Raw genomic sequence first — 27,468 nt, 5'->3', positions numbered from 1 at the left:
AACAGTTCTAATACTAGTCCCACTAACATCAACTCAAATCACGTCCTTGCTCCCACTGTAATAGGGTGTGAGCTATGAGAAGAATAAACAGGGTTAAAATGATTTAACTAACACATAATAAAAACAGTATTACCTAGAGATTTTCTTAGCTTGTATTTTTGTAAAGCCCAGCTCCAACGGAGAGACGTCACCTTCTACTACAAGATCAGTAAAGATGTCAGTAACACCACTCAGACCAGTGATTTGCAGGGGATCTTCTAAAGAGCTTAAAGTTAGGCAGGGGAAAAAATAAGTTACTAATTTAAAGTAGAACATGCCTGTAAGAACAACAAGCTAAAATACTTCCTTTTATGCTTAAACTGAGAAGGCCACGAGCACCCACAGGGTTTGTACTGCTGCATATGCTGAGGTAAGGCTGTGGTGTGCTACCAGGAACCCAAACTCTCAGTGACCCTCTGAGCAATAATCAGTGTGAGTGAGAAAATAGTTTTACCTAAATTCTGTGCATTTCTTTCCTCTCTATTAATCAGTTGCTCTCAATTAAAAAGAAAAAAAACAAACCCAAAAACCTCACGTAGTTTACAATTACAAGCTACAGTTCCTTCAAATTACTCCTTTGGGTAAAAATCACCACATGCTAAAGTTTATTGCCGCACACCCACCCTCAAGGTACATAATCACTCCCTAATCTACTTTAGCCACAACAAGCAGTTTCACTTACAATACTCTAAAGAAAACGAAACCATTCAGTCTACTGTCACGCTTCAACCAAAACAACAAAGGTGTGTAACTGAGCAGAATGACCAGGAAAAAAGGGAAGCCAGCCACTGTTTTCTACTGCACAACTGGATCCAGAAGACTAACAGCAGTTAACAGTAAAAAAATGTCAGATCATTTTCTGTAATGCATAAGATCATTCCAGTTCTGAAATCTTCAGTCTGTTGCTTTACACTGTTCATATGGTAACACTTCAAAAACTTTCTGGTGATAGCTGTCCTCAGTAGACAACTACTAGCAGCAGTTACATGTTCAAAAACAGTGTTTTGCAAATAGGAGAAATAACAAATGCACATAGACAACAGCAGCATCTACATTAACAGCTCCTGTAACTAGAAAGCAACTTTGAATGCTTTTGCAGCTTTTGTGTAAAGTAAATCTAGGAGGCACTACCAAAGTCAGAGTGAAAGTCTGAAATTAAAAGGCTTTCATTCAGTTTGAAAATTAATGCCTGAATTTTATGTAACTGATAGCTCCACCTTGACAGTCCCTTTTTGGTAGGAGTTTAAAGAAAACAAATTTTCAACAAAACCAATGTCAAAATACATACCTATCAAACAGATCTCTGCATACGTGAAAGCCTGAAATGGAAACAAGCTTTGTCAATAAAAGTCTTGCACTTGTACACAAACTAATAACACATAAGTTATACAGCCTGTGGGTTAAAATACAGAAATATAACAACATGAAAATGTTGACATTAAAAACAAAGGAATATTGTACATAGGCTTAATGACCTGTGAACGAACATGTCATCAACTGCCAGGTTAATACAGAGTCTTTAGAGAACATTAATTAACAGCTCCCTGACTGATATGGATAGTTTTGCTAGGAAGACAAGATCACTGTTGTCAGTTTTATGCCATGATCAAACTGAGCTTATCAGTTCCAGCTAACTGGAAATTATCTGATCCAATTAACTACCGTTTTTCCGTAAAACAGTGTTTTATGGAAAACTAACAATTGCCACTTACTTGAAGAAGCCAGGCTACGAACTCCTGGAATTCAGGAAATGTGGCTGAAGTGCAGCATGGATGTCTTGGAAGGAAGAACACTATTATCCTTCCTAAGATAAACTGTACTCTCAAAAAATTACAGTTGAAATTTAGTACCAGGTACAGTTTTCTTAGCTTGCAAGTAACAAGTTTATACTTAAAGAGAAAACTGTAAGTGTACTACTGTTCATAAAATTCATCTGCGGGTGTATGCCATTTCAGATTTACTTCTGCTGTGTGCAAATACAGCAACCATGCTTTAACATCTTTTAAGATAGATTTCTGCAAATGTGACGGCCAAATGCACATTCACCTGAACAAAATATGTATCATTTTTAGAAGCCTGAATGTAAGCAATGCAGGCAATATGCAGACAAAATAAGACTTTACATTTTTAAACACAGGCAATAGGTTGCTTGCATAATGATTCTTCCTCCTTTTAATGCTACTCCAGTCCTCATAATTGCAAAAATCAATTTACTGTCAGCTTGCAAAATGAAATGAGACCTCATAAAATAATGTTTTAGGACACAGCCTGGAGTTGCTGTATAGTGATATAAAACAATTTATTTTGCTGTTGTGGGTTGGATTTAATTGAGATCTCACCTCTCTAGGACATAAGAGTATGACAGGATAAAGACAGCTTTGGGAGGAAGCTATGAGTGTTCTGTGGCAACGTGACTATTTATACTCACATACACTTAACTAATTACAAATCAGCACAGTGACAGGTTTCAGAAAGAGAATCAAAGTTATTAATTTTTTTCAATAATGGTGAATGTGAATGCAAGCATACTTCACTGCTGAACTGTTTTCAAAGCTTAGTAATGCTGTTCTGTCATGTAACATATATACACTCATTATCAATGCACACCCGTTAAGCCATTCTAAATAATGCAATCTAGAAAGACTGATAACTGACTTTCATGAGCTCACTGGCATTATGGAACATTCTGTGTAACAGCAATGAGGAAGTATTACACAAGGAAGAAAAGCTTTACTTATTTTTAAAAAGAGAAAAATGGAGAAATAAACATTAAAGATTATACCAGAAGATGACTTTACATCACTGGGAAAGTTAGAAGCAGAGGCTGCACAGGCAGGAGAGTGTACTCCCGACACAGTATGACTGGGCACAGGATATTCCAAGTTTAAGGCCTCTTTCTCATCGTCTGTAACATTCAAAAATCAAGTCCCTCAAATAGTGTTCTGGTTCCATTAAAAAATAATACAGTAATTAGTGTAGACCAATGAAAAAACACACAATGCAAAAACTATCGCTCATATCTATTTCTTAGTGGCATATTTAGTTTCTTTGTCAAACTTAGAACAACATGAACCTAGATCAGTTGTGTGTCCCTATGAGAGGGCACTGCCAGAGCTGTGATGTATGTACCAGTCCTGTACGCTCGAACAAAAAGACTAAACTACGAGCTGCCCTGTGTGAGGCTAATGGACATCCTAACTATTGTCTGTACAAATATTATCTGTATAAGTACAGATAAAAATATAATTTGGTTCTACCACTTGGCTTTGTATTAACTTCAGAAGTAGATTGGACTATGTTTTGGCATGAATGTAAAATGGACCTGAAGTATGTACCCCCAGCACGCTCCCTCTTGGCACAGTACAGTAGCTGTAAGTAAATAGGTAGTATATAGTCAATTGTTATATAAATAATAAATTATTCAATACTCCAGCTCTAGCAAACAGTTAAGCTGATGTAAGCTTTTATTAAAATCAAAAGATATTACAACTAAATAACCACCAAAGATGCATGAAAGATGTTTCCTTATATGCACAGAGAAAACTGAGGACAAATTTCATATCCTTTTAGATCAGCAAGCAAAGCACTCAGAAGCACGATGTTTTGATTTTATGATACAACAGAAATGCATACCATCATCATTAATATCCTATATCCAAGTCCTGCATTATGGTTTTTGACAAGATCAAAGTATACAGTTATTTTCAGATGCACTTCTGTTGAAGCAGTACTTATTAATATTCAGATTTTCTACCTTTGATTTTATTTCTCTCTCATATTTTTGGTTTTGGTGCATATTTCAATAACACTTTTTGGGACTGAATTAAACTTCAGTGGTAATTAAAACTTAGTCAAGTTTAATATTCAATTGCAAGTTTACTATCCTTCTGTTAACTGTACACATACCATCATCAATGATTCTATCATCTTCAGAGTATGAAGTTTGAGCACCAAGGTCTGAATTGGCAGGCATTTCAAAATCTTCTATCATTTTCACTAGCTATAAAGGAAACCCAAAAACTAAGTAATGATACATTCTTCAAGGTATTTCTGAGACTTACACCACAGATATTCATGGAAAGTTTGCTTCAAATACAATTTTTTTCCTCATAATCTTATAAACATTTTAAGAGAGCATCCTAATTAAAAACAAAGAAAATAGTTCAGGAATCAAAGTAGCTCAAGTAGATTAATTTCATTTAAAGAGTTGAATCTTCTGGACCCATACTCTGAGAAAAATACATAAGAACTGTATTATTCTTGTGAACAATTTTACTCCTATTGCTAACTTTTTTTTTTTCCAAATAGGTGAAGTTTTCCAATATATCTTTTATAAAAACCATAGAAATAAAAGTATTTCTATATTCTCCTTAAGTCATGAGTCTCCTGAAGTTTAAAACTAGAAAGAGAAAACTAAAATTTGCTAACCTAGATTGAGACATTTTACTGAACATTATTCTTACAAAAACAAGCCTCAAAACTGACTTCTAATACACAGGAAAGGGTTATAAAAGGAATGACCAACTGGTGTGCCGTGAAATAAACCCATTTTCTTTTTTGCCTTTATCTTCAGTATTTGGATAGATATCCAGAAGTAGTTTTAAAATCCAAATGCAAAGAAATGATGAAACAAAGAAAGGATATGTGAAGACTTTTTTTCACTATAAGCTTTTAAAAATCTGGCTATATAATCACCTTGATGAAGGATATAAGTGATTAAACAATCCACCCTAGTGTAGTAACTGTGTGTAGGTGACTCAATGAGGTCCTTACATTCCTGTGAATATATGGAAGGACAGGCAATGGGCACTATTAGTTTGAATGATTATACAAAAAGTAGATGGTGTGGAATTACACAGTGCTACTGAATACATTCTGTATTAAGCCAGGTCTACAGGAACTAGAAACTGACTTAGTTTTCTTGATGTGCAAGAAAAAAGAAAAGTTTTTTACCAGCTAGGTAAATAGAACCTAATGGTTCATTCTTAGATTAGTCACTCCCAATCTGTTCTAAACTTAATGAAAAACTCAAAGTAATGTGAAGAAATAATTGTCAGCATTCCCCATTTCACATACACCTTAAATCAGCCACATCTGAAGTTTTAGGCAAATTATAAACTAGACACAGTATTAAGAGGTCAGTCTGTTGAAAATTTTTTTTTATCATTATCTCTGTCATGACCCATAAAATAGTAATTCCTGAATTATATATAAGATCCAAAATGTCTTTATTTTACTTCTATATTTAGATTAATAAAGACATTAAAAATGCAATTATTTTATTAAATAAATAGGAACAGGTTCCAGAAATATTCGCATAATATTCTTCAGAGGCACAACTGTAGAAATCTTTGCCAAAAAGGTCTCCTACTCAGACTGAACTTTTGTGCTATTCCATTTCTCCAGTTACAGAGAAATTAAATATATTCTACCCATTCACTAAGAACATGACCATTCTGGCCAGCATTTGGTCCACTGTAAGCAATCATGTCAGCCAACAGATGCAGCTCTAAATGTGAAAGAACTGTATGTTATTCTTGATCTCTCTCCACATATCCTAGCAGATTTGAATACACATCATTCCAGGACATAAATTTTGTCTTTAGCTGAAAGAAGATACAAAATAAACTATTTCAGACACAACAGTTAGCAGTCAGAACTCACCAGTCTGGTATTTCTGAAACCCTCCTCCATATTTTCTGCAATGTCCTGTAGTGTCTGTAACTGCATATCCATTTCCTGATGCTTTGGGGAAAAATATTCTTTGCCAATTAATTTGGCTGGAAGCCCTGAAGAAGGATAAGTTCTGCCACCTTCATGTACTATGTTCCAAGTTACACTATCTGTAGCAGAATCTGACTTCTTATCTTCCTTTTGCACTTGCTTCAATTCATTTTTCAGATGATCATCTTGAAATAAAAAAAAAAAAAGAGTGCACCAACATCATAGAATAAACTGCAAATACCTAAGTACTCAAGTAATTAGGCATAGCTTTTCTATACCCAGCAGTATGTTCTAGGAAGCAGGAAGTCAAACGTTTAAATGTTTTGATGTATGAGACTCAAAAAGCAGGAGGTGAGTTGGGGAAAGGCTGCAGGTTTTCTGTGGGAGGTAGGAGCATCACAACAAAAGTATATAGCTTTTTTTTCTGATTCAAAAAGGAAATGGTTTACCTTTCTTCTGAAGCACCTCAGGTGGAATTGCATTAGTAACAGAAGCTGCCATGTGATGAAGTTTTGCAGTAGATGGAATTTCAAACTTCTCATTTTGCTGTGCAGCAGTTATCTCTTCTGCCGACTCAGGTATCATGGGCAAATTGTTAAGGATGCCACTGTCTTCAATGTCAATCACACTGATATATTCATGTTCAGGCTAAACAAGAACAAGATTACTAAGAATTGTACAGTATGTTTTGCATACATTGTTCACCATTTCCTGTGTTCACCTTTCACCCCTTTGATTTGAGAGGCTTTTTGTTTTGGAGACAAAGTAACGACAATCTTCCCTATGGAATTATATAACGGACTCATCCAGGTAGAAAGAACCCAAATTCATGAGGTAAGACAAACACTGTATTTAAAATATATTTTAACAATATATATATTGGACCACTAACCAACTCAGGTGGATCTGACAGAAAGGATGGTAAAGGTCTCTCATTCACTTCAGTGGGAAATCTCAGGTTTAAATACACGTCTGGTGGAAGTATCTCAGGGGTACTAGATGATTCTATGAGAAAAGAATAATAGTATTACATTCACAGTAAAAGCCACTAAAATTCAGACAAACTATTTGGAAACAGGTTTGCATTCTCTAAATGATAAGAAAAGCTTTGATTAGTATTTCTTTTAAACAAAAATATAGACAATATACCTTAATAGATTTCTTTAATGTTTGCTTCTAACAATAAAGTACTAAATTATTTTTCAATTTTGGTGATAAATTAGCAGAAAATACTCAAAAGATTAAAATCAAAGCAACATGCTGCAGTCTAAATTGCTATTCATTTCCAATTACCTCCTGAATAGGTTAAAAAAACCCTGCATCTTTACTTGATCAAAATAAATTATACTACTTGGCTAGAAAGTCCTCTAATAAAGTATATGCAAAAAAGTCATGTAATGTAGTAAAATAATCTTCGAAGTATAGCAATACCGTTGAATTTTACAAGAAATGAAAATTAATATGCTCACTTGGTACTATATATATATATATATATAGTATATAAAGGGGAAAAAGAAATATATAATATATATATATATATATATAGTATAGAGAAAATACTTAGGTACTGAATTTTACATAGTATGATTTATCAAGGATTTATAAAGTGGGGAAGAAAACATAAACCAAAATGTATCTTCTTTACTAAAAACTCAAAGTTATCCTCCATTTTTTTGTTGTACAAACTGACCCAAAAGATGACTGAGAATAAAATTCCTACTTAAGACTGGAACATTGTTACTTGGCATATAGCTATTACACAACTTAGTAGATGCATGGAACAACTGTATAATTAGCTGAGCTACTACAGCTCTATTTCATGTGGAGCTGTGATCTGTTTTAACATCCCACTGGTCAATCCATGTGGTGTGCATAACATCAACTCCTCAAGACTGAGTGGCCCTAAAATTAAACTAAAATCCACAAATGTACCTCCTTATACAGGCACACAAAAGCACAGATATAGCTCACCATGAAAATTCCAGACAAACTTTTCACAAACAGAATTATTTCACATTTGGTTTCAAGAAGTCAGATAATTACCATCTTCTTATCTGTATTCTTCATTAAGCTACCTCATGCATGAAAACCATGTTAAAATTGTAATATTTTTATAGACTTCTCAAACAACAAATGAAGTAGAGAAAGACTGAAGCCACACCTGACACAGGAACAGACATGACTGACTCATTTTTTTGAACTTCAGAAACCTCATTTCCAGCACCGATTCCAACATCCTGATATGCTTTGATCACTTGATAGGAAAAAAAACAAAACCAAATGTATGAATTTACAGAAAGTAAAGATACTCATGGAATTATCTGAATGTACGTTTCTGATTTCACAGCTCACAATCAAAGCAAAGTTGGAAGGGGAAGAGCCAGGGAAACAGTTTCAATCACATATAAAACACATTCTAAAATAGACTTTAGATAACGTCAAGCTAAGTTAAAAGGAGCGCCCAGAAACAGGCACAGCAGAAATGACTTGCAGAAAGTATGTGGAGACTCTTACATAATTATTTTAACTAATATTTTGTAATTTGTATTCCAATATATTCCAGTATCTTCTGGTTTTGAAACAAAAAGTTACAGCACGAAAAACTGGTTTTGCCTTTAAAAACTCACTCTGCTTTGGAAACTGACCAAATATCATAATTAACAGGAAACTATACTAGAAATAGTGGTTGCTGAAGGTCACACAGATAGCACTTACCTGGGTGAGTATTTGTACTTGCATCTTGAGTTTCTGTTGGTTTCTTTCCTATAGAAGCCATGTAACGTAGATCTGCTGAAGTAGTAATTGTTTCCCCAATTGTGCCTAAAATGTGATAATACAAAGTATGTGTCTACAAATAATGCAAGAATTAGAAATCTATGAAAGCAATGATACCAACTCAAAACTAAGGGCTCCAACAGATTTTTCTTTGCATTTCTGACAGGTAATTTTAGCCTTTCTCTAAGCATACTTCATGAATGATTTCAAGAAAAGTTTGTACTACCTGCCTTAGGTGAATATGCAACTGTACTGAAACTTATACAGTGTTACACTGAATTAAAATCATGGCTCAGTTTGTGAGAGTAATTTTTAAATTAAATATTTCAGTATGCTGTACAATAACAATGTGTTTCGTATTTTAAAAGGGAAGAGATAACTTAAACATGTGTACCTTTATTTCTTTATTGATCTTTCTATGGAGCTTTGCAAGCCAGTATTTCTCCAAGGCCAAATTTCAGAGAATGAATTGCATTCTGTCCTCTGATAGGACTAAATATTCATGTACTACACAGAAACAAATATTCCTAAAGGCACAGTCTTCATTTTGCAAGCTAGAAATATTCTCAACATTCAGTTTCTTTTAAGAGCCTAATTAGAAACGCTCACAAATAAAATTGGAGTAATATATTTTAAAATTAAATAAACTTATTTAGAATTTGATAGCACTGTTTACAACATTCTTCTGTTGAATTACATGAACAGAAATTGCTGTGAAACATAGCCACTGAAATTCACTCAATATACAGTTATTATTTAATGAATTCTATTGTTTATATTCATAAATACAAGATTATCACTCATTTTTAAGAAAACTTAAAATACTTCTATAATTATTCTGAGTTTACAGATAATTGATAGGAGATCTTAAATTTGCCTGAATCACTCTCCACACCAATCCCCTAAAAACTGACTATCCCCAAAAAAGATGGAATATCTGTTGTACATCCTAAAAGGTTTTAATAATTTTCTGAGGAAAGATCCCATAAGCTATTATGCTGTATTGCCCATGGACAATCTGAGTTTTTAACATCTTGATGACTTTAGAGTTTTCCTTTGAAATCTAACAAAATTCTGTTCTTTGATTCATTTTATTTAAGCACTCAAGGCATTAAAGAGACTTGTACTTGCCTACTGAAATGAAAATATCATCTTGAAGGTCAGATGTGGGTTTTGCTTGTTGAACCTAAAGTAAGGAGAAAAAGAATTCTCTCAAAAAATAGTTCCAATGGCAATTGAAGGCTTTATTGATGCTGTTAACTTTCCAATATACCCTCCTTTGAGTAACTCTTTGTAAAAAATAAAAAAAAAAAAAAAAAAAAAATTAAAAAATTGTAACATACTTTTCTTACTCCCTTTTTCAATTCTTCTGATCCATTCCAACTTACTGGAATTACTGACTATGTAACATTCGTTCTCACGTGTACCTGGGGGTGATCTGCAGTAACACAAATTCCTTATTCTTCTTTGAGTCTATGCTATCTCTGCTGTACCATAATTAACACCTCCTAGGTCTGAAGAAGCTCTCCAGCTGCTGTGCTGGACAGGGAAGTCTCAAAGAAGGTACGGTGTGGACCAGAAATAGAGCCTGCTGCTCTGGGTTAGTTACCTAGCTTTAATTCTGGTAGTGTTCTATCTTGAAATCTGGTACTTGCAAGGATAACCTCTAAATGTGTTAAAAGATATCAAAAAGGCCTAGGCAGACAAACAGTGGAAGTGCATAAATGAAAACCCAGGTTGACAAAGACTTTCCCTTCTCAGTTTCTTGGCTGAGACAGAACTGAGATCTTGTACTCCCCATCCTCACTCTTACATTGTCATCATCTAGCCTGAAAAGAGTAATGCCTGGGTCATTTGTCCTAACATGACTGCTAGGCTAAAGCTTTTTTTTTTTTGCGTATATGCTTACTTTAAATGTATATAAAGACAAATATCCTATCAAAACAGACAAGTTCATGTCCCAGGAAAAACAAAAGCAACCTTGGAATACTTTATAAAAGTAAACCTCTTGCTTACAGGAAATGCAAGGATATAAATGAAAGATATATACTGTTTCTGGCTGTAGCCTCAAAACTTCATTGTTTTGGTTTACAGTTTCCCACTTCTTTCTTTCCTGTTAATACTTCAATGGAAAAAGGCAGAGAAAAAAAACATTTTTCTATACCCCAGTCCCTGATTCAACCACCATCACTGTATCACTAGGACAGATGATTGAGTCGTCTGGGCAGAAGGACACACTTGGTTTCTTCTTTTCCTCCTTCTCTTTCATTTGTTTATCACGCCTCTTTTGTCTGTGAACATATTAATTACAAATTAAAAAAAAGAACTACATTGAAATAACAAAAATACCTATCATTGTTTTCTGAGAAATATTACTATTAAGAAATATACACTGAAATAAAGGTGGAAAGGACAAACACAACTGCTGCATACAGATCAGTTCAAAGCCCTACTTCTGCCTACCAGAAATTTACATAAAATTCTTGTAGGAACTCATAAGAATACTTAACAATCACACTAAAATATGTTAATTGCCTAATAAGCTATTTATATAAAATATTATAAAATACATAACATTCCATATCTATATTTTGTGTATAATAAATTAATAATTATTAAAATGCTTGTAAGGAATCTGTAAGAAATACTCCAGCAAGAAACAAACCTCCGTTATTGCTGAAACTTTCTAATCCGCTATTTTCCTAACAAAGTTGCAAATTTTCTTTAATATCTGATAAACAGATAAGACAACAATTGCAGCTTTGAACATTTCATCTGAAACCATCAAAACATGTATTCTAAACTCTAGCTGCAGTTACTTATGTATCAACTGTTTTTCACCTTGACAGTGAAAAACTCATCTTAGAATCTGTGTTTCCAACTGCCAGAGTTAAAAGCGTCATAATTAGAAGCAAGTGTTCCGTTCTAGATGCAGTGATGCCATTGACTCTTCCATGGAAAACACGGATCTGTGAAACGTCAGGAATCTATCAATTTTATACGAGAACTGAACAAAAATGCACATGTAGCGTAAACAGCTTTAACTGCCTGTGCAATCAATTAACAAAGAATAAATCAAATTTCAAAAGTAATGAATAACATACCTAGCGAAACATAAAATATCCCTGCAGCATAATTTTGCTAATCACTGTCTAGATTCAGAAACAGAACTAGTATGTTGAATTACACTGAAAGAGAACAAGTCTTTGCTTCTTGAAGATACTAACAGTAACCATATGCAGTGCAGACAGTAGCCTATCAACATTCATTAGGAAAGCTGCAAAGCATTTAGTAAACAGTATATAGCAAATAGCCAGAGGACAACAAGACTTGAAACCACAGATACAGGTATGAAAAGCATTTTTCCCTGAATCTTCTTCCTATCAGCACAGTAACAACAACAACCCCTTCATGCCATAATGCTATACTTCTGCTGTGTCTTCACTAATATTTGCTATTTTATTCTCCTCCAAGAAAATTACATCCAATTCCACTTTATTTAAGACTGCTGTAAAAACTCCATCTGACTTCAAAGCTAGAAGGTATAGGTCACCAGTAAGTCCTTCAAAGTGAAGACCCACTTTAAAAGTTTGGCTTGCCTTTTTCTATTATTCTGCATATTTCTTAATTCAAATGGTTCAACATCAGTTTTTAATAACTGGATAGGTTCTGTTTGGTCTCGTCCAAAAGAAGTACTGGGCACAGGATGATGCTGGTGGCGTTGCTCAAATGCAATGAGATCTTGAAGTGGAATGAGTTTTGGTGCCTGGAAGTGTTCAGAGAGAGAAAAAAGCAAAAATGAAACAATGATACAGGAAACAGAGAAGGCAATCCCAGTCAGACTGGATGAAAAGAGTAGGTTCAAGTTTGGACACACACAACTCCTGTAGCAATGTGTAGAGAAAATGAAATTGTAATATTAACAGCATCACACCAGAAACTCAGCTAATCTGTATGTGTGCAAACTATTTTCTGAAATTAAACTAAAATATCTGAATTTTCTCCACAGAATGTATTTCACTAATATTTGCATTTCTAATATATGTAGTTGAGGATGAAGGTAGGAACCATGCAGTGTAGACAAGGACTGAAGCACCTTTCAAGGAAAAACATTTCCATTCTTTTCAGCTGGAATGTGCATATGAGAGTCTATCAGAACAATATTTTTACAAAAATATATTATTAAAATCCAGTACCTTCTTTTTTTGAAGTAAATCAGCATGGAGTAGTGATATTCCCATGTGCTGCAATGTTTCTCTGCCGTTAGTCTCCTTTGTTGCAGGTTTAACAGGCATTAAACTAGTAGTGATTGGTTGCCTTACAACTGGTGGAAGTCTAGGTCCTGGGTCAAGTTGCAAGTGCAACAATGGAATACCAGCCAGGTTCTGAGTGATCAGTGATTTGTCCACATTCACATGTGCAGAGAACTGCTGCTGCTGTGAAACTTCTTGCTGTTCTTCATACTGATCTAGATTCAGGTGTTTGGGAGGTCCCTTATGCACCATTTCTGCCCATCTTTCCTCTTCCTCACGCATTTGCCTTGGGATCTCAGGGTCGCATCTACTCATGTTCACATCGTCTTTTGACTTACTCTTTCTTGGTGTGTACGATGGCTGATGGTTCTGTAAGGAATCTGATGAACTCCAAGCTACTCGTGGTACTGGGGGTGGTCTAGAAAAAGCTGATGACATTTCTATTGGATGTAAAAATGCTGTTTTGAAATGATAACCTGGTTGAAGCTTAAGCAAAGGAAATTCATTTGAATAATGCAGTTGTTTTTCAATAGGGATAAGCTTTGGTGTCTTCTGGATGTCTGAGGAAGGAGCTAGGAGATGAAGTGGTTTAGTAGGTGCTGAAGAATGCAAATCTTGAGACGGTGGCATGAATCCTGTTTCTTTGCTGTGGCTTTCTAATAGGCTTAAAGAAACATTCATATCCAGATGATTCTAAACCAGAAAAGTAAACAAAACAGCATTTACAAGTACCTGGAAATAGCAACAATGCACTAAATATGCACAAAAATCGTATAATATTTTTTTTGTCTACAGCAATCACTACAAAAACATTTTCTAACTGGACAGGATAGATAACATATCAGATATACAGAACAGTCTTTATAAAAAACACCTTGATATACCTACTTTCATATGGCCATTGTTGCTTTCATCTCTTAAACTATTCCTTAACTGAAAATCAGAGCTCTTTTGACCAGGTTTTCCTGTATCTTGAGTGGGCAGCTGTGTTTTCAGAGAGCCTTTGACAGTGTGTGCAGGCTGGCTTCCTTCCAGATGAACAGACTGATGCTGTTGCAAAATTTGTTGCACATTTGGCAGGTTGGTAAAGGATGACTGCACTATTTGCATTAAACTCATGAAGTTGATTTGCTGTAACTAGATACATACAAAGAAAGTCAACACTGAAACAACTTTAACAGAAATCTTAACTAAAATTTTATGTCTAGGCTACATTGTAACTGTTCATTGTCCTGTTAATACAGATGACAACATAAACAACATCCCAAAGTTTCAATAACAATTAATTTGTATGAATGTTTATTGTACTGGACTTTTAAGATATACTAAATACAGGTTATACTAAAGCAAGACAAATTCCTTAACTTTTTTGTGAAGTTTGAGTAAATGTAAAGTCACATAAAATTGTCTCAATGTACTAACAAAAAATAAATCCTAGTATAGCTGCGAACTTATTACAGTTTCAGAATTTTTCCCAATCTATACTATTAAAGCACACTGCGTTAGGTGAACTAAAACACACTCCAACTTTTACTATTATATTACCCATTTTCTTGAATCAAAAGCCAGAGTTAAGCCTAAAACAAGTTTTCACAGTGGTTTACATGAAACTGGAAATCTCTTTCATAAACAACCACACACAGAATACCTTTAAAACAGTAATTATCTTCATTGTTTTAAATGACAGTTTGCACTGTGAACATTATTTTCCACATGAGATGCTCTCACCTGAACTAACTTAAACATTTCATCTTGGAGCATCTGCCTGGCACTTTCGGATGTGTTTGGTTTCTCTTCTGTAGGGGCTTCTTCCTTGTCTTCTTGCATCTTTGCACAAATGGAAGTATTGGAAGCAACACTTGACATAGTTGACATAACAGTCTGGGAAGGCTGATCATCACTTACAGAAATCTCTGTATTACTTAAAAAGGAAAAGAACAAAACTATGAAAAACATCCGTATTCAGAATGCCTATACAAGGCTGTCTTAAATCAATCAAAAAAAATTTTAAAAGTATCTTCATCTTTCTAAAGCATAATCAGTTTATAGGAACTATTTAATAATTAACACTGCATAATCTTCATTGGAGAGTACGTATGATACCTTTTTCCTAAAGCTTCCCAATGTACTGAATGAAAACTGGTAGTAAAGACCTAGGTTGTATCTGATTTTTTAGTCACAAGGTTTTCTGAAATGTTACCTTCACTAGAGGTGAAGGCAGAAAACTATGATTTGACAGAAACAGGGCCTGGGTAGTCATAAAACTAAACAGCTGATGAAAAATGGAGGAGGACATTATTAGCTGAAATAAGAGAGACGACAGATTCACTTTCACTTAAATAATTAAATGTGCCTTTATATATTTGGAATTAAAAACCACCAACAAAATTTCAGATCAGAAAAAATTAAAATTAAAATAACAGGTACCAGATGATACAATATATTGAATTTTCTCACAGAGATAATTAGATCTTTTAGTAGGTAAAGACTATTAAGTAGATGAAGTACTTACATGAAGAAGACAGGGTTAGGATTTACATTAAATTATAAAGAAACTGAAGGATTTCACCTACATCAACAGAAATTGATTCAAAAGACATTTCTGGATTTAAGAAAAATGCTGACATTGCTATGGGTACAGGTAGCCTTTGGAGGATTTTTCAAAACTGAACAGGATGGCCTCCAAGTATGTGAAGAAATTGAAGCATAAAGCAATGGCTAATGAGTAATATTGAAAAGGTTTTGGATAAGTAATAGGTGTGAAGGGGCACAGGAAATCTTTTGGAAGACAATTAGAATGTTTAAGTACGGCCCCAAACTCTAAAAGTTTGAGAGAAGTTTTTTTAAAAAAGCTGGCATGAAAAACTCAAGAAGGACATGAGATTAGCGACACATGAACATGGAATCCAAAGGGATGTGTAGTTCACATCTTCCTCTAACCTGAAAAAAACTAACAGGGACTGTTCTACAAGTAAAAGCCTCAGACTGACTCCTGACCCCTTCTCCCAGTTCCAACATTCTACTTGTTTAGAGCCATATTATGTATATTTTTATGTGCATCTAGCAGTTGCTGTAGGAGATATATATTTAGTAATTTTATAAAAATATTAATATAAGTTTATAATGTTATTGTTTAGGTGTTCTCTGTAATAATATATCTTCTATAGTAATATTATACAATTACAGCGATTCTGTCTGGAACCAGAGAACTAAAGTATCACTTCTCTTTAAATCTAATAGCTCTGAATTAACATATTTGATTCACGTGATGTTCTGGACAACACACAAGAGTATATGATCCTCAAGGATTACAGTACAAAAAGGTTTCAGGAAAGGCTATTTAGTAGAACTGTCTGCAGGAACAATATACTATACCTGCATATATTCTGTAATCAAATCTACACATCGTTTTACTTCAGATTGAAAATTGAATATGGATTCTCCATTTTTTATTAGACAAAACATTATAAGTTTACCTTACCTGGGAACTTCTGCATCTTGTTCTAAAGACAAGTGAGAAATGGTGCTAGTAATAACCTCAGTCGTGCTATAAAGAAAGAAAAAAATAGTATTGTAAATACTACAATAATTTTTTTCGCTGTTTATTTTCATTTTATATACATTTATATACATATATAAGTGTGTATATATACATATATATACATATATTTAAAAAACCACCTGAAAAAGTATTTTAATGTGTAGGCGATAAAATACCTGAAAGCCCCTTGATCAGAGCTATACTGATCTGCATTGCTTCAATTACTACATCACACTGCAATTTGAGCTGGCAAATGTTGACATTTATGCTTTGTCTCCCTAGCAATCAGAAATTGACACAAACAAAAGCACTGAAGAGGTTCTAGCTATTCAACACAAACAGCAGGCAAAAAAGAGTTGGATCTGAGTTGACAAAAGAAGAGAAAATGCAATTTAAGCAATACTGCTAATATCATTACAATCTGCATTCCTAAAAAAGAAAAGCCAATATCATAAACTGTTGAGAGGCATCTTATGTGCAGTTATTTTTGTCTCTTTCAAAACAAAAATATATCAATAGTAGAGGTTTCTAAGTCCTTCTAAAATTAAGCCATTTACAAGTTCTTCACCAACATTATACATAAACAAGAAAATTTATATGCCATCACAATTAGTAAGATTTGCTAAATATTAAGACATTGAGGCACTATATATCAGAGGGAAAGGTTTCATTACTATAAATTTTGTGGATTCAGGAAGAAAGCTAATTGAAATAATACGTTACTATTTTTCTGTCATTGAAACAAATGAAAAATATCTCAAAAGACCAAGATTCCTCATGGTGAACACAATGAGTCCTGTGTTTACAGAATATAGTTTCTTCCTTTTAAAAACTTCGGAGAAATCAAACCAAGTGGTAATCCGCTCAAACAGATTACGTGATAACCAGGTTTATGGACTGTTTCTGTAATTTTACACACACTGTATTTTAAATGTATAGATATTTTAAAATACCAAATTTTAAAAAGATCATAAGGAAGTAAATTTCTTTAGTTGCACAAAATGTCTCCCTCCCTTTTTCAGGAGCTAACAAGTTTATCGCCCATATCCATTTTTATCTCACTTTCTGCTTCCTAGACACCAACCTCTCTTTCTTCTACTTGTGTTAACAAATTAACTGTTAAAACTTCCTGGAATAACTGCTCTCTACCTGTATTTAGCCTGAAGATGCCACTCCTGTTTCAGGTCTGGAGAAGGAATTGTGCCTCTGATAGCTTTCCTCTATCTTTTTCCCCAGATAAAAAATACACTTGCCAACAAACCATGCCTCTTTTATTTGATCATTACTAAAATAACCACTCACCCACTCAGCACATTGTAAATGTGAAATATCTCTACATATGAAACAGGAGGATAACCAAAATTTTGTTTCAAACTATGAGTCTGTTGGTCTAAAAACCATCAAGAAACCAGCAAGAAACCACAGACTTCACTGGATACCATAATTAACAAAACTACTTTAGATTTTTAAGCAAAGCTAAAAGTGAAATTAAAACAACAACAAAAAAAGTCTCTCACACATTATTTTCAGCCTTTCCTTCCTTTGGTTTTTCCGCCTTTTGATCTTCCTGGGGACTATCTATATCTGAAATGGAGACCTGCTGGAATACAAAAACATGCACTTGAACTTGTAAATTTTTATAACCCCTTCTGCTTCAATAAAGTATTATTTTATTAGCCTAGAGCAAAAATATTTTTGATTAATCATCCACTTGGAAAAACATGACTGAAAAATAATCAAAATCGCATACTTACTGGAGGACAGCTACAGATTAGAAATAAAGAGATATCTTAATGATTCATCTGAGCATCTTTCTTTTTAAGTCATTGTTATGAGATTTTATTTTCAAAGTCATATCCATAAAGTACCCTGGAAATATACTCTGCTAATCTCGCACCCCCTAGGTAAAGATGAAAATGTAGAAACAACCCTATTATCCACAGTCTTTCAAAGAAATTGAAAGAAATGCAGGATTTTACATGTCACAGGTTCACTATAGTAAAATGCATGGTAGAATTAAAGACCACAATACAGTTGTTGTTTCTAATCCTATTAACAGCACTGAATCTAAAGTACTACAAGCAAGTAAACTGATGGCACTGCAGTTCACATTTCAGCATAATAGCCCTTAGTCAATTTCAAAGAAAGGAGACTTATGACCAAAGATGATGCGTGAAAAAACAAGGCTTGTTTACAGATCCAGACTGAGTTTTCAGATAGGAGCAAAATAAACTTCTTTCTAAACTTAATTTAAGAAGAAGCAAGCATGTAAACGAGTGGTAAAGTCTAGTTAATCACCCTGTGACAAATTCAGAGACAGCACACATTCTTAAAGAAAAAAAACAGTTGTTAATACAGCTTTCTAGTATAACAAAATAAACATAAGTATATTGAGGAATTCATATTTTGAAAAGAGTATTCAGAATAATTTGATGCTTCTATGCAAGGTAGTAACTTGCCTTTCCTCCTTGATGTTTTACAGGTTTGATCTTGACAGAGCTATTGGAGCTTTTTGGAGTTTCATATGGCTCCTCAAAGAACTCTATAAAATAAACACAATTACTCTGAATCAGAAAACTGCATGACATACAGCACTGTTGCAAGATTTCTGTCAACAGGTCACATTAGTCCACCTTTTCCCTAGTGAGAAGAAAGAGGTTGAGAAATGTCTCAATATTCAAAATTTGTAAATTCAAAACGTGTTATTACTAGCGACGATGCATGCAAAAAAAAAAGAGCTTATTTTCATGGTAGGAATATGAGAAACTTAACCTATGCATACTCAGCTTTTTCAGTTTTCAAGGCATATTTTTTACAGTTGCATAAACATATCTGGAATGAAAGTAAGTGAGAGAATGAAATATGTTAATATACATTGTCTTATCTCTGCAGCAAAAAAGTCATGTAAGTGAAAAACTGATCAGAAAGTGTTGGGAAAGCAACTGTATAATATTTAGTTATAATATAAAAATGATACAGTAATCATTTTAATAGAACAAGAAAACTTATTTCAGTTTTTTAATTAAATAAACAGAAGGACATATTTTGCCTATTCAAGCAAAACTCCTAGTGCTTTATACGTCAGCCTAGTAAAAGGATATACCATAAAACAAACCTTCTCCTCCTGATGTTACATCTAACTCCTCCTGAACAAACGGTCCCTCTTCATTAAGAACTTCAGTCATATGAGGTACAAAATAATTCCCATTATTAACTTCCTTCTTGCAAAAATATTCTGACTTTGTAGACATTCTGGTAATTGGAATTACAAAAGGTAATTAACAATAGAAATAATGTAAGTATCTGACTTAATTTTGTGCTGTTCCTCAGATTGTACGCTAGTGCATAATAGTAAAATAAACACTGCCGTGATATAATCAGTGTTCATATAAATTTTCACTCTGAATTTCACTTAAACTAAAATTAATAGTATTTTTGGTACAGCTGTGATATTTTTGTGACATTAATAGTACAGTCTTTCAGATGGGCTGTTTCCAGAAAAATGTAACCAATACATACGATCTACCAAAAATCTAAAGCAGAAATGGCACCATGACTTCAAAATCATCTGGTTAAGTTTACATTTATCTCCCTCACAATAACTTCCTTTATGAAAGAAAAACAAAAAGAAAAAATTGTCAGGGAGGACACACAATATCTCAGAATACTAATACCAGAGATCTTTTGGTTTTTTAGTGTACCAGAAGATAAAGAGAAATGTCACAAAGGACTCCAGGTTATGGATCTCCATCTTCAGAACTGCGTAAAATATTAACAAACAAAATATTTACTCCCTTTTCCATCTATTTTTCTGACACGCATACATATGAACATGGCTAGATTATAGATCCAGGGAAAAATAAACTAACATAGTGAACTCCTATCTCAACACAAAGAAAATAATTACACTAAAGAGAGTGGAAGTTATCCGAATTCTTTGAGAAAAACCATAGTATCAATTATATCAGAAATCCAGATTCCATTTCCACATCACTAGGTTTATAAACAACAATGTACAATTCACTTCATATGCAACATCTACATTGTTTTCTACCTAAAGGTAGATCTGCTGATGGAGAATATTTAATCTGCTTCATGTAGCTGTAAACAGCACGCACGTGTTTGACTTTGCACTCAAAATAAAATACGTTTGTAACACGTAATAACAGCAGAACTCTTCATACTGGCATGCTGCTTGGCTAAGGAATTATGCCCAATTAAGAGTTCATATGCAACATCTACATTGTTTTCTACCTAAAGGTAGATCTGCTGATGGAGAATATTTAATCTGCTTCATGTAGCTGTAAACAGCACGCACGTGTTTGACTTTGCACTCAAAATAAAATACGTTTGTAACACGTAATAACAGCAGAACTCTTCATACTGGCATGCTGCTTGGCTAAGGAATTATGCCCAATTAAGAGTTCTTAACTAAAAAAAAAAAAAATATTACCCCAAACCAATTTCGCAAAGATCATCGTAGGCTTGTACACTCTGGACATCAAGAGGAGGACTGGCCAGTATGGAAAAGCCTTCATCCATACTACTTTCTTTCTCTGTCCTAGACTGGGCTTCTGATAGAGATCTTTCAGAGACTTTCAGATATTGATTATCCGGACTCTATGAATAATAATAATAATAATAATAATTCAATAGTTAAAACAGAGATACCAAATACTTCAAAAAACCCCCCAACTATTTCATATAGTATGTTTATGCTTAACTTCATATAGTTTTCTCTATTATAGAGAAATTCTGGATTTACAGTTGCCTGTGGAACCTGAGTTTTGCCCCTTTTTGCATTAAGTGAAGCAACAGTCCTCTGAATTATCCAAAGGAAACAAAAAATAAAAGAGAGCTGTCAGTGTCAATTGAGCATGAATTGGCAAAGATGCTATGTGACAAATATACTCTATACAAAGATATTGATTTGGCCTTCATCACATGTAATACGAAACTTTATCACTGAAGACAGTATAAGAGGCAAAAAGCCACAAAGAATCATGTAGTAAGATGCACGCACAGAATTTTGGCAGTAAGTTGTAAGTAAATTATAGGTGGCACTTGTTAGAAAACAGAAAATACAAACCAAAACCAAGACAAAATTCTTTTGATCTGGGAGAAAAGTCTTCTCAAATAAACCCCACAACCCTCTCCCCTCAAAGCCTTTCATATAGACTTAAAGAGGATAAGTGATCCAGTTGTCTCTAAATATAAAATAAACCACTACTCATCAGGTTCTTCTGGCAAATATCTTCTTTCATATTAACACACATTCTCCAACTCTGTGTAACAGTGTTAGATAGAAATCCAAAATTAACTCTTCTCCAAACTTTTAGCTAGTTTAAATACTCCAGTCAGACTCTACCTGCACTGTCCTCAAAAACAAATTAACCTAAATTCAGGTCTCCCCAGAGAAACTATATTCCTTGTCTTGTTTTTCCATGCTCTATCTCCAATACTATATTTCTTCCAAGACAATATCTAAAACTAGATACAATGGCCAAACTTGTAGGAATTTGCTCAAATAGTGTGGTATCTAGATAAATTAGTTAGATTTTAAACAGGACTTCCAAAGAGAACTTCGATCGCCAACGAAAGTATTCCTACAGACAGAATTCCAGTATTCCTGGGATGTTTCTCTTTTCCCAGCCACCCTTAAAAGACAAGGCTATTAATCAATATTCCAGGTTTTACTGAGAACAGAACTATGAGGTAAGAGATGTGTGCGATTTTCTTTACTGGCATAACTAACTCACACATTTCATTGGCATGTGCTGCATCTTCTTTCTCACCTTTAATTTAACGCTCTTTGTTTGAGATCCATCTCTGTATAACTGTTCTAACAGCCACAAAGAAGTAAGGACAGCAGCTGCTGATGATTTCACGTGTATCATTGGGAGAACCTCTTCTAAGGAATCTTGTTTATTGGAACCACAGAGCAGTCTTTTATCAGACCACCTGATCATCCACTCAAGCAATTTTGCAATATTGCTCAACTTATCCGTCAATTCTATAGCTAGTTCTTCTCCTGGTACAATATCAGCTGTATCAACTGTTTTGTAAATGTATTTAGAAGCTGCCTGAGTTTGCAGGGTAGAGAAAGCATGGTTAGGAGAGGCCTGGCTTGCTGGTGCAACAGTGACTCCTTGATTGTCACTCTGAGCTCTGTAAATTGACTTATGTTTTAAACCAAATAATCCTTCGTTAAGTCCTTTCATTAGGTTATGCACAAAAGGTTCTGCTGCCTGTACAATGGTTGGATTTTCCAAAGTATTTTGGTTTTCGTAATAGACAGACACTGTTTCAGGATCACAAGATGCCAGGGTGACAGTGTAGCAAGACCCTGCTCTAAACACACTTTGGCTTCTGGTTTTGCCTTGTCGACGTTTTAGTGTTGTATGAACATCAAAAAAGAGAGAGTTTAATTCGTGCTCTCGCAGAAGTCCAGAAAAGCTAGTAAGAAATGGAATTGCAACATCAGTGTACTTTATCAGGTCTCTCTCAAGAACATAACTCAAAAAGAGTTCTAAGAAAATAACATATTCGTCATCATCACGTTCAAATTCCCATGCACCAACTAAAGGCAAATTACGTTTATTAAGCATGTCTTTTCCATATATTTTGTCTTTATGTTTTGTTTTCCAGTTAAGAGCTTTTATCTTGTGTGTGGTATTTTTGCTACTTATTTCTTTTTGTCTCAGATGTTCATTATCCCTGTAAGACAACAAACATAAGTACCATTAACACCAAAATCCAGTTTAAGACTTACAGGAAAAAACAAGAAAATGCAACATTACTTCCTTTTCTTCCCCTATTGTTAAAAACAGGAAACCAATAAACCCAAATTTACATTAATACCATGTTAAGGTGGCAAACTAATCAAATGCAAAATTCATAGTTTTCACACAGACAGCAACTCAGCAGTATCATATATGAATGCAGTCATTGTTGATAGTAATTTACACTTCAGTATAATATAAGCCACATTAACCAATATAATATCGCCGGTTCTAAGATTTGTTAAATTGGTAGATTTTGGTGAAAATATTACTTGAACGGTAAGAGACAACTTTTTTTTTTCTTTTTAAAAAAAATTTAAATAGAAAGCCTTCTGCAGAGATTGTTTTTCCTACCTTTGGAGTGAAGGTGTTTGAGGTCTTGTTTCTTCCGTAAAAAAAGCATCAGAAAGTGTATCTGCTGTCTCAGCATCACTATGTACCTGAGGACTCCCAAGATCAGTAAGTGTGCTTCTGCTTAGACTAGTGTCTCCTGAGAACCTGTCATAACAGTGTTCCTCATTATCTGCTGCTCCCTCTTCTGCTGGCTCCCAAATATTAATTTCTATGGGGCCTATATTCCTTAGTACACGTCTCAAGGCCTTCACTCTCAGTTTTTCAGTAGCCTGAATAATAATAGACATCATTTCTTCCTTTTCAGGACCTACTGAATGAAAGAAAACTGTAAGATTTTAAACGCAAACTTCTCAGTTTTCAATTATTCTCTCACCTTGAGGCATGAATGAACTCTGAATCATCATAAATTATAGTCATTTAGAAATACAGACAAACTGTGATAAAGTGAAAGAACACCATCAATTTGGGAGTCATCATATTCTGTTATTGGTACAGACATATCAGAAAGAAAATACAGAATTTGCCACAAAACTTTGTCAAAGTTGTGCAACTGAAAACTACAGTAATTGTTTCACATGGGGTATAAAGATGGTATTGTCAAAAGTTAATTAATAAGTAGGGTAAAAAAGAAAGCTCCTTTAATATTTCCTGAAGAAGGATGCACACTACCTTTAACAATACTGTGTCTGAGTCGCTGTTGAAGTCCATGATATTTATCCCTTAGTGGAACTCTTATATCTTCAGGATTAGGAAACGCTTTTACGAAAATCTCTGCCACCTGCACAAAATAAAGTATCTTTTGAAGTAGCTAACATACACGTAAGGTACAATTTCCAACAGAACTTACACCACTAGAAAGTCTAACCAGTAGCTTTTACAAGGAGAAGAAACACCTGTGATAATCTCTATTGCTTTAGTTTTAGCTTTAATGCCTTTTACCTTTTTCACTGGTGGCAATTCTCCAAGCAGACTCAAAATTACATCTTGAACTAACTCTTCAACATTCATGAACCTGCAGAAAGGAAGCATTCGACAAGCCCACTCCACTGCATTCAGACAATGCTCAACTGTGGAGGCATCATATTCATTCTTCTTCAGATCCTAAAAAAACACCTTGCTATAGAAACATTAATTGATATAAACAATATATTTCAGCTAAATTATTCATACATTGCAAATTGTAATGATTCTTCTCCAGCAACAGAAAATTAAAAACTCTAACTTAACTGACAGAGAACTATACAGTGCTAGCAGACAGACCAAGGTTGTAATGGACTGTAACTTACATTAAAAAAAAGGAAGGAAAAAAAACTCAGAGCTTTTTTAAACCAGCTTAGGAAATAGTTCCATTAACAATCTGCTGAAGACTCTGTTGGCATTTTTTCAGAGTAAAAATTGAGGATTTAACTAAATTAGCTGTAATTGATAAAATATACTGAACTACCAGCTGAAGTAAATAATTTTACTGTGACTTAAGGTGATCATAAATTCTTTCTTGGGAACAAGATATTTAAGCCAGCCAAGAGGCTTTTAGGATGGATCAGTTTATTCTGAAACATCAGTGGCTTCTATCTATCTCATTTGTCACTGTTGCACAAAGCACAGAAAAATCAGTATATTCTGCTTCTTGAAACAGAGCCATCCTGTTTACCTGAAGCTTGATTTTTCTGGTGAAGAGAAATTTTGGATTGTTTTAAAAAACAAAGCAACCTTTGCTACAGAGAGTTAACTTACTAGACTAGATAGAACAAAAATCAACATCTGTACTATTACAGAATATATGACAAGTATCATGCTAGTAGTTTCTTTTTTTTTCTTCCCTGACCTCTGATATTAATTGATGAAGGTATAAGTAGAGAAAACTCGGTTACATTTTAATCTTTTTCATTATTCTTTTTGAAAACAATGTATATTTAACATACCAAACAAAACACTTTTTGGTGCGTTAAATACACATCGGTTAGGAAATACCCAAAATATCTTAATCTAATGAAAAATAAAAAAGAAGCAAATACTTAGGTAGACAACAAGTGTAAAATACTATTGCTCTCTGGCAGTATCTCTTCAATTATCTGAGTGAAACGTCAAGCAAAAATCCAACAAAAATACTACTAGAAAGATGTAGTTCACACGGACAGGACTATTCTATAGCACCAAATAGTTCCTGCACATCATAACACTGCTAATTTTGTCATACTGAGGAAATAAAAGTTCCCACAGAAATACACAGCAAACCTTTAGAATTCTTCTGATAGCTTTATGCAGTTAAAATTTATCTTTACTGTACTAGTAATAAAATTACCTTTTGATTGTTAATATTTTCCCTTGCAGTTTGGTATCGCCTACAACTGTCAGATAATCTTTCACGAACATGAAACATCCAACACAATGCACACAGCTCTCTGAACCAACCTACGACACAAATGTGCAATATGGTGAAATTCTATTTAAATAAATGAAAAAACAGCTCGAGATTTTTAGCTAGCAGAAAGGAATTAACATTATCTTAACAGTATTTAAAGAAAAAAATTACTCATTCTTGAGTTTCCAACAGTGCTCTGCAGCTAGAGCTCTTTAGTCCTGCTCAATGTTCATGTTCTTTCACATCTGACAGACCTACAACTCACACAACAATCCAGAACAGCAACTTTCAGATTAAGTTTTGATAACTAGCATAGAACTGGGGAAGGGAATGTGTTTCTGTACACACTGCCTATATTTGCCACTTACTATACTATTTCAAGCTAGTAAGAGTTTCTTTCACCTGTGGACTATCACGTGTGTTTATTTTTCCAGCTCTAAATTATTTTATTGCATACAGACCTAAAATTTTACAGGTAATATCATCAAACTGATGGTCTTCAGAAGATGTAGATCTATAGAAAACAGTGAAGAAACTGGAGTAACGAAGCAAAGTCTCTGGGAACGGACCCAGCGAAGGAAGAGATCCTTTCATTCGAATCTATAGACAGTAAAAATAAAGAAATAAATAAACAATCAAAATGGAAATAAAAATCAGTTAAAGTTTTGTATGGATCACTACTAAATGTACGGCCTCTCAGTTATCAACAGAATACTGCCCAGATCAGTAAAATTCCCTTGTTTGCTTTCTGGTTTATTCAAGTCAGTATTCTGAAAATTCATTTCAAGGAACATGTTTAGTATGAGCTACGGCACAAAAAATGGTTTTGTTTGCATGGTTACATGGTACAAGAAGAACCAAGATCACAATTAAGAAACCAGTTCAATTCAAGGCACATTCAAGGCTGCTGTCAACCAAGGCAGACTAGTTTTCCCTGCTGTTTCAATTCAGTTGGTACTTCTGATCACCTCCCATGCCAGCATTAGGTATGTGACCATGCAATGAGCAAACAGAAGCAAATATTTTCAAATGCTCATGCAGTGAGCATTTGAAATATGCTCACTGCATGAATGCTGGAGCAGGGGGGTTGAGGGAAGGCAGACAGTCACACACACCCCCTTCTGCAACAAGTCAACCTTCTTTAAGTAGTTGTGTAACAATGACTTAAGAAAAGTCTGAGTTTACACAAAATTTTTTAATCAATATATTGTAAGCTTGGTTCTGTGTAAACAAAATGGACGAGCGCATTTGAAATATGCTCACTGCATGAATGCTGGAGCAGGGGGGTTGAGGGAAGGCAGACAGTCACACACACCCCCTTCTGCAACAAGTCAACCTTCTTTAAGTAGTTGTGTAACAATGACTTAAGAAAAGTCTGAGTTTACACAAAATTTTTTAATCAATATATTGTAAGCTTGGTTCTGTGTAAACAAAATGGACAAGTAGAATGAGATCTTTTAAGTCCTGTGCACTAAGATAATCACTCTACCTAAAGTAAGCACTGCATTCTCTGTTATATATTTAACCCTAAGTGATCTGAACACACTTCCCTTTAACAGCTGTAATTCTCACTTAAAATCAGCTCGTTTCTTTCAAATTGAGAAAGAAATGAGTTTTTAGGTTACCAAATGGGTAGGG

General features: G+C 34.2%; 1 protein-coding gene across 1 annotated transcript in view; it reads right to left on the bottom strand.

Annotated features, from left to right (window-relative positions):
• Positions 1–27,468, bottom strand: part of CPLANE1 (ciliogenesis and planar polarity effector 1) — a gene marked incomplete at its 5' end in the record, with an annotated part of 38,625 nt that overhangs the window by 8,692 nt on the left and 2,465 nt on the right. Inside the window, 27 exon segments of the mRNA XM_029084951.1 lie at positions 134–265; positions 1,328–1,358; positions 2,843–2,952; positions 2,954–2,981; positions 3,946–4,039; positions 5,704–5,948; positions 6,213–6,411; positions 6,656–6,768; positions 7,925–8,017; positions 8,479–8,583; positions 9,670–9,724; positions 10,703–10,829; positions 12,138–12,304; positions 12,735–13,484; positions 13,680–13,928; positions 14,520–14,704; positions 16,268–16,338; positions 17,850–17,929; positions 18,714–18,874; positions 19,448–19,584; positions 20,786–20,952; positions 22,128–23,049; positions 23,469–23,778; positions 24,138–24,246; positions 24,408–24,569; positions 25,771–25,880; positions 26,292–26,430. Of these exon segments, the coding sequence (XP_028940784.1) occupies positions 134–265; positions 1,328–1,358; positions 2,843–2,952; positions 2,954–2,981; positions 3,946–4,039; positions 5,704–5,948; positions 6,213–6,411; positions 6,656–6,768; positions 7,925–8,017; positions 8,479–8,583; positions 9,670–9,724; positions 10,703–10,829; positions 12,138–12,304; positions 12,735–13,484; positions 13,680–13,928; positions 14,520–14,704; positions 16,268–16,338; positions 17,850–17,929; positions 18,714–18,874; positions 19,448–19,584; positions 20,786–20,952; positions 22,128–23,049; positions 23,469–23,778; positions 24,138–24,246; positions 24,408–24,569; positions 25,771–25,880; positions 26,292–26,430 (5,051 nt within the window).

The sequence above is a fragment of the Antrostomus carolinensis genome, unplaced genomic scaffold, assembly GCF_000700745.2.
Source record: "Antrostomus carolinensis isolate BGI_N321 unplaced genomic scaffold, ASM70074v2 scaffold2575, whole genome shotgun sequence".
In the NCBI taxonomy this organism is placed as follows: domain Eukaryota; kingdom Metazoa; phylum Chordata; class Aves; order Caprimulgiformes; family Caprimulgidae; genus Antrostomus; species Antrostomus carolinensis.
The sequence above is the reverse complement of the archived record's forward strand: the minus strand, read 5'-3'. Positions and strand labels throughout refer to the sequence as shown.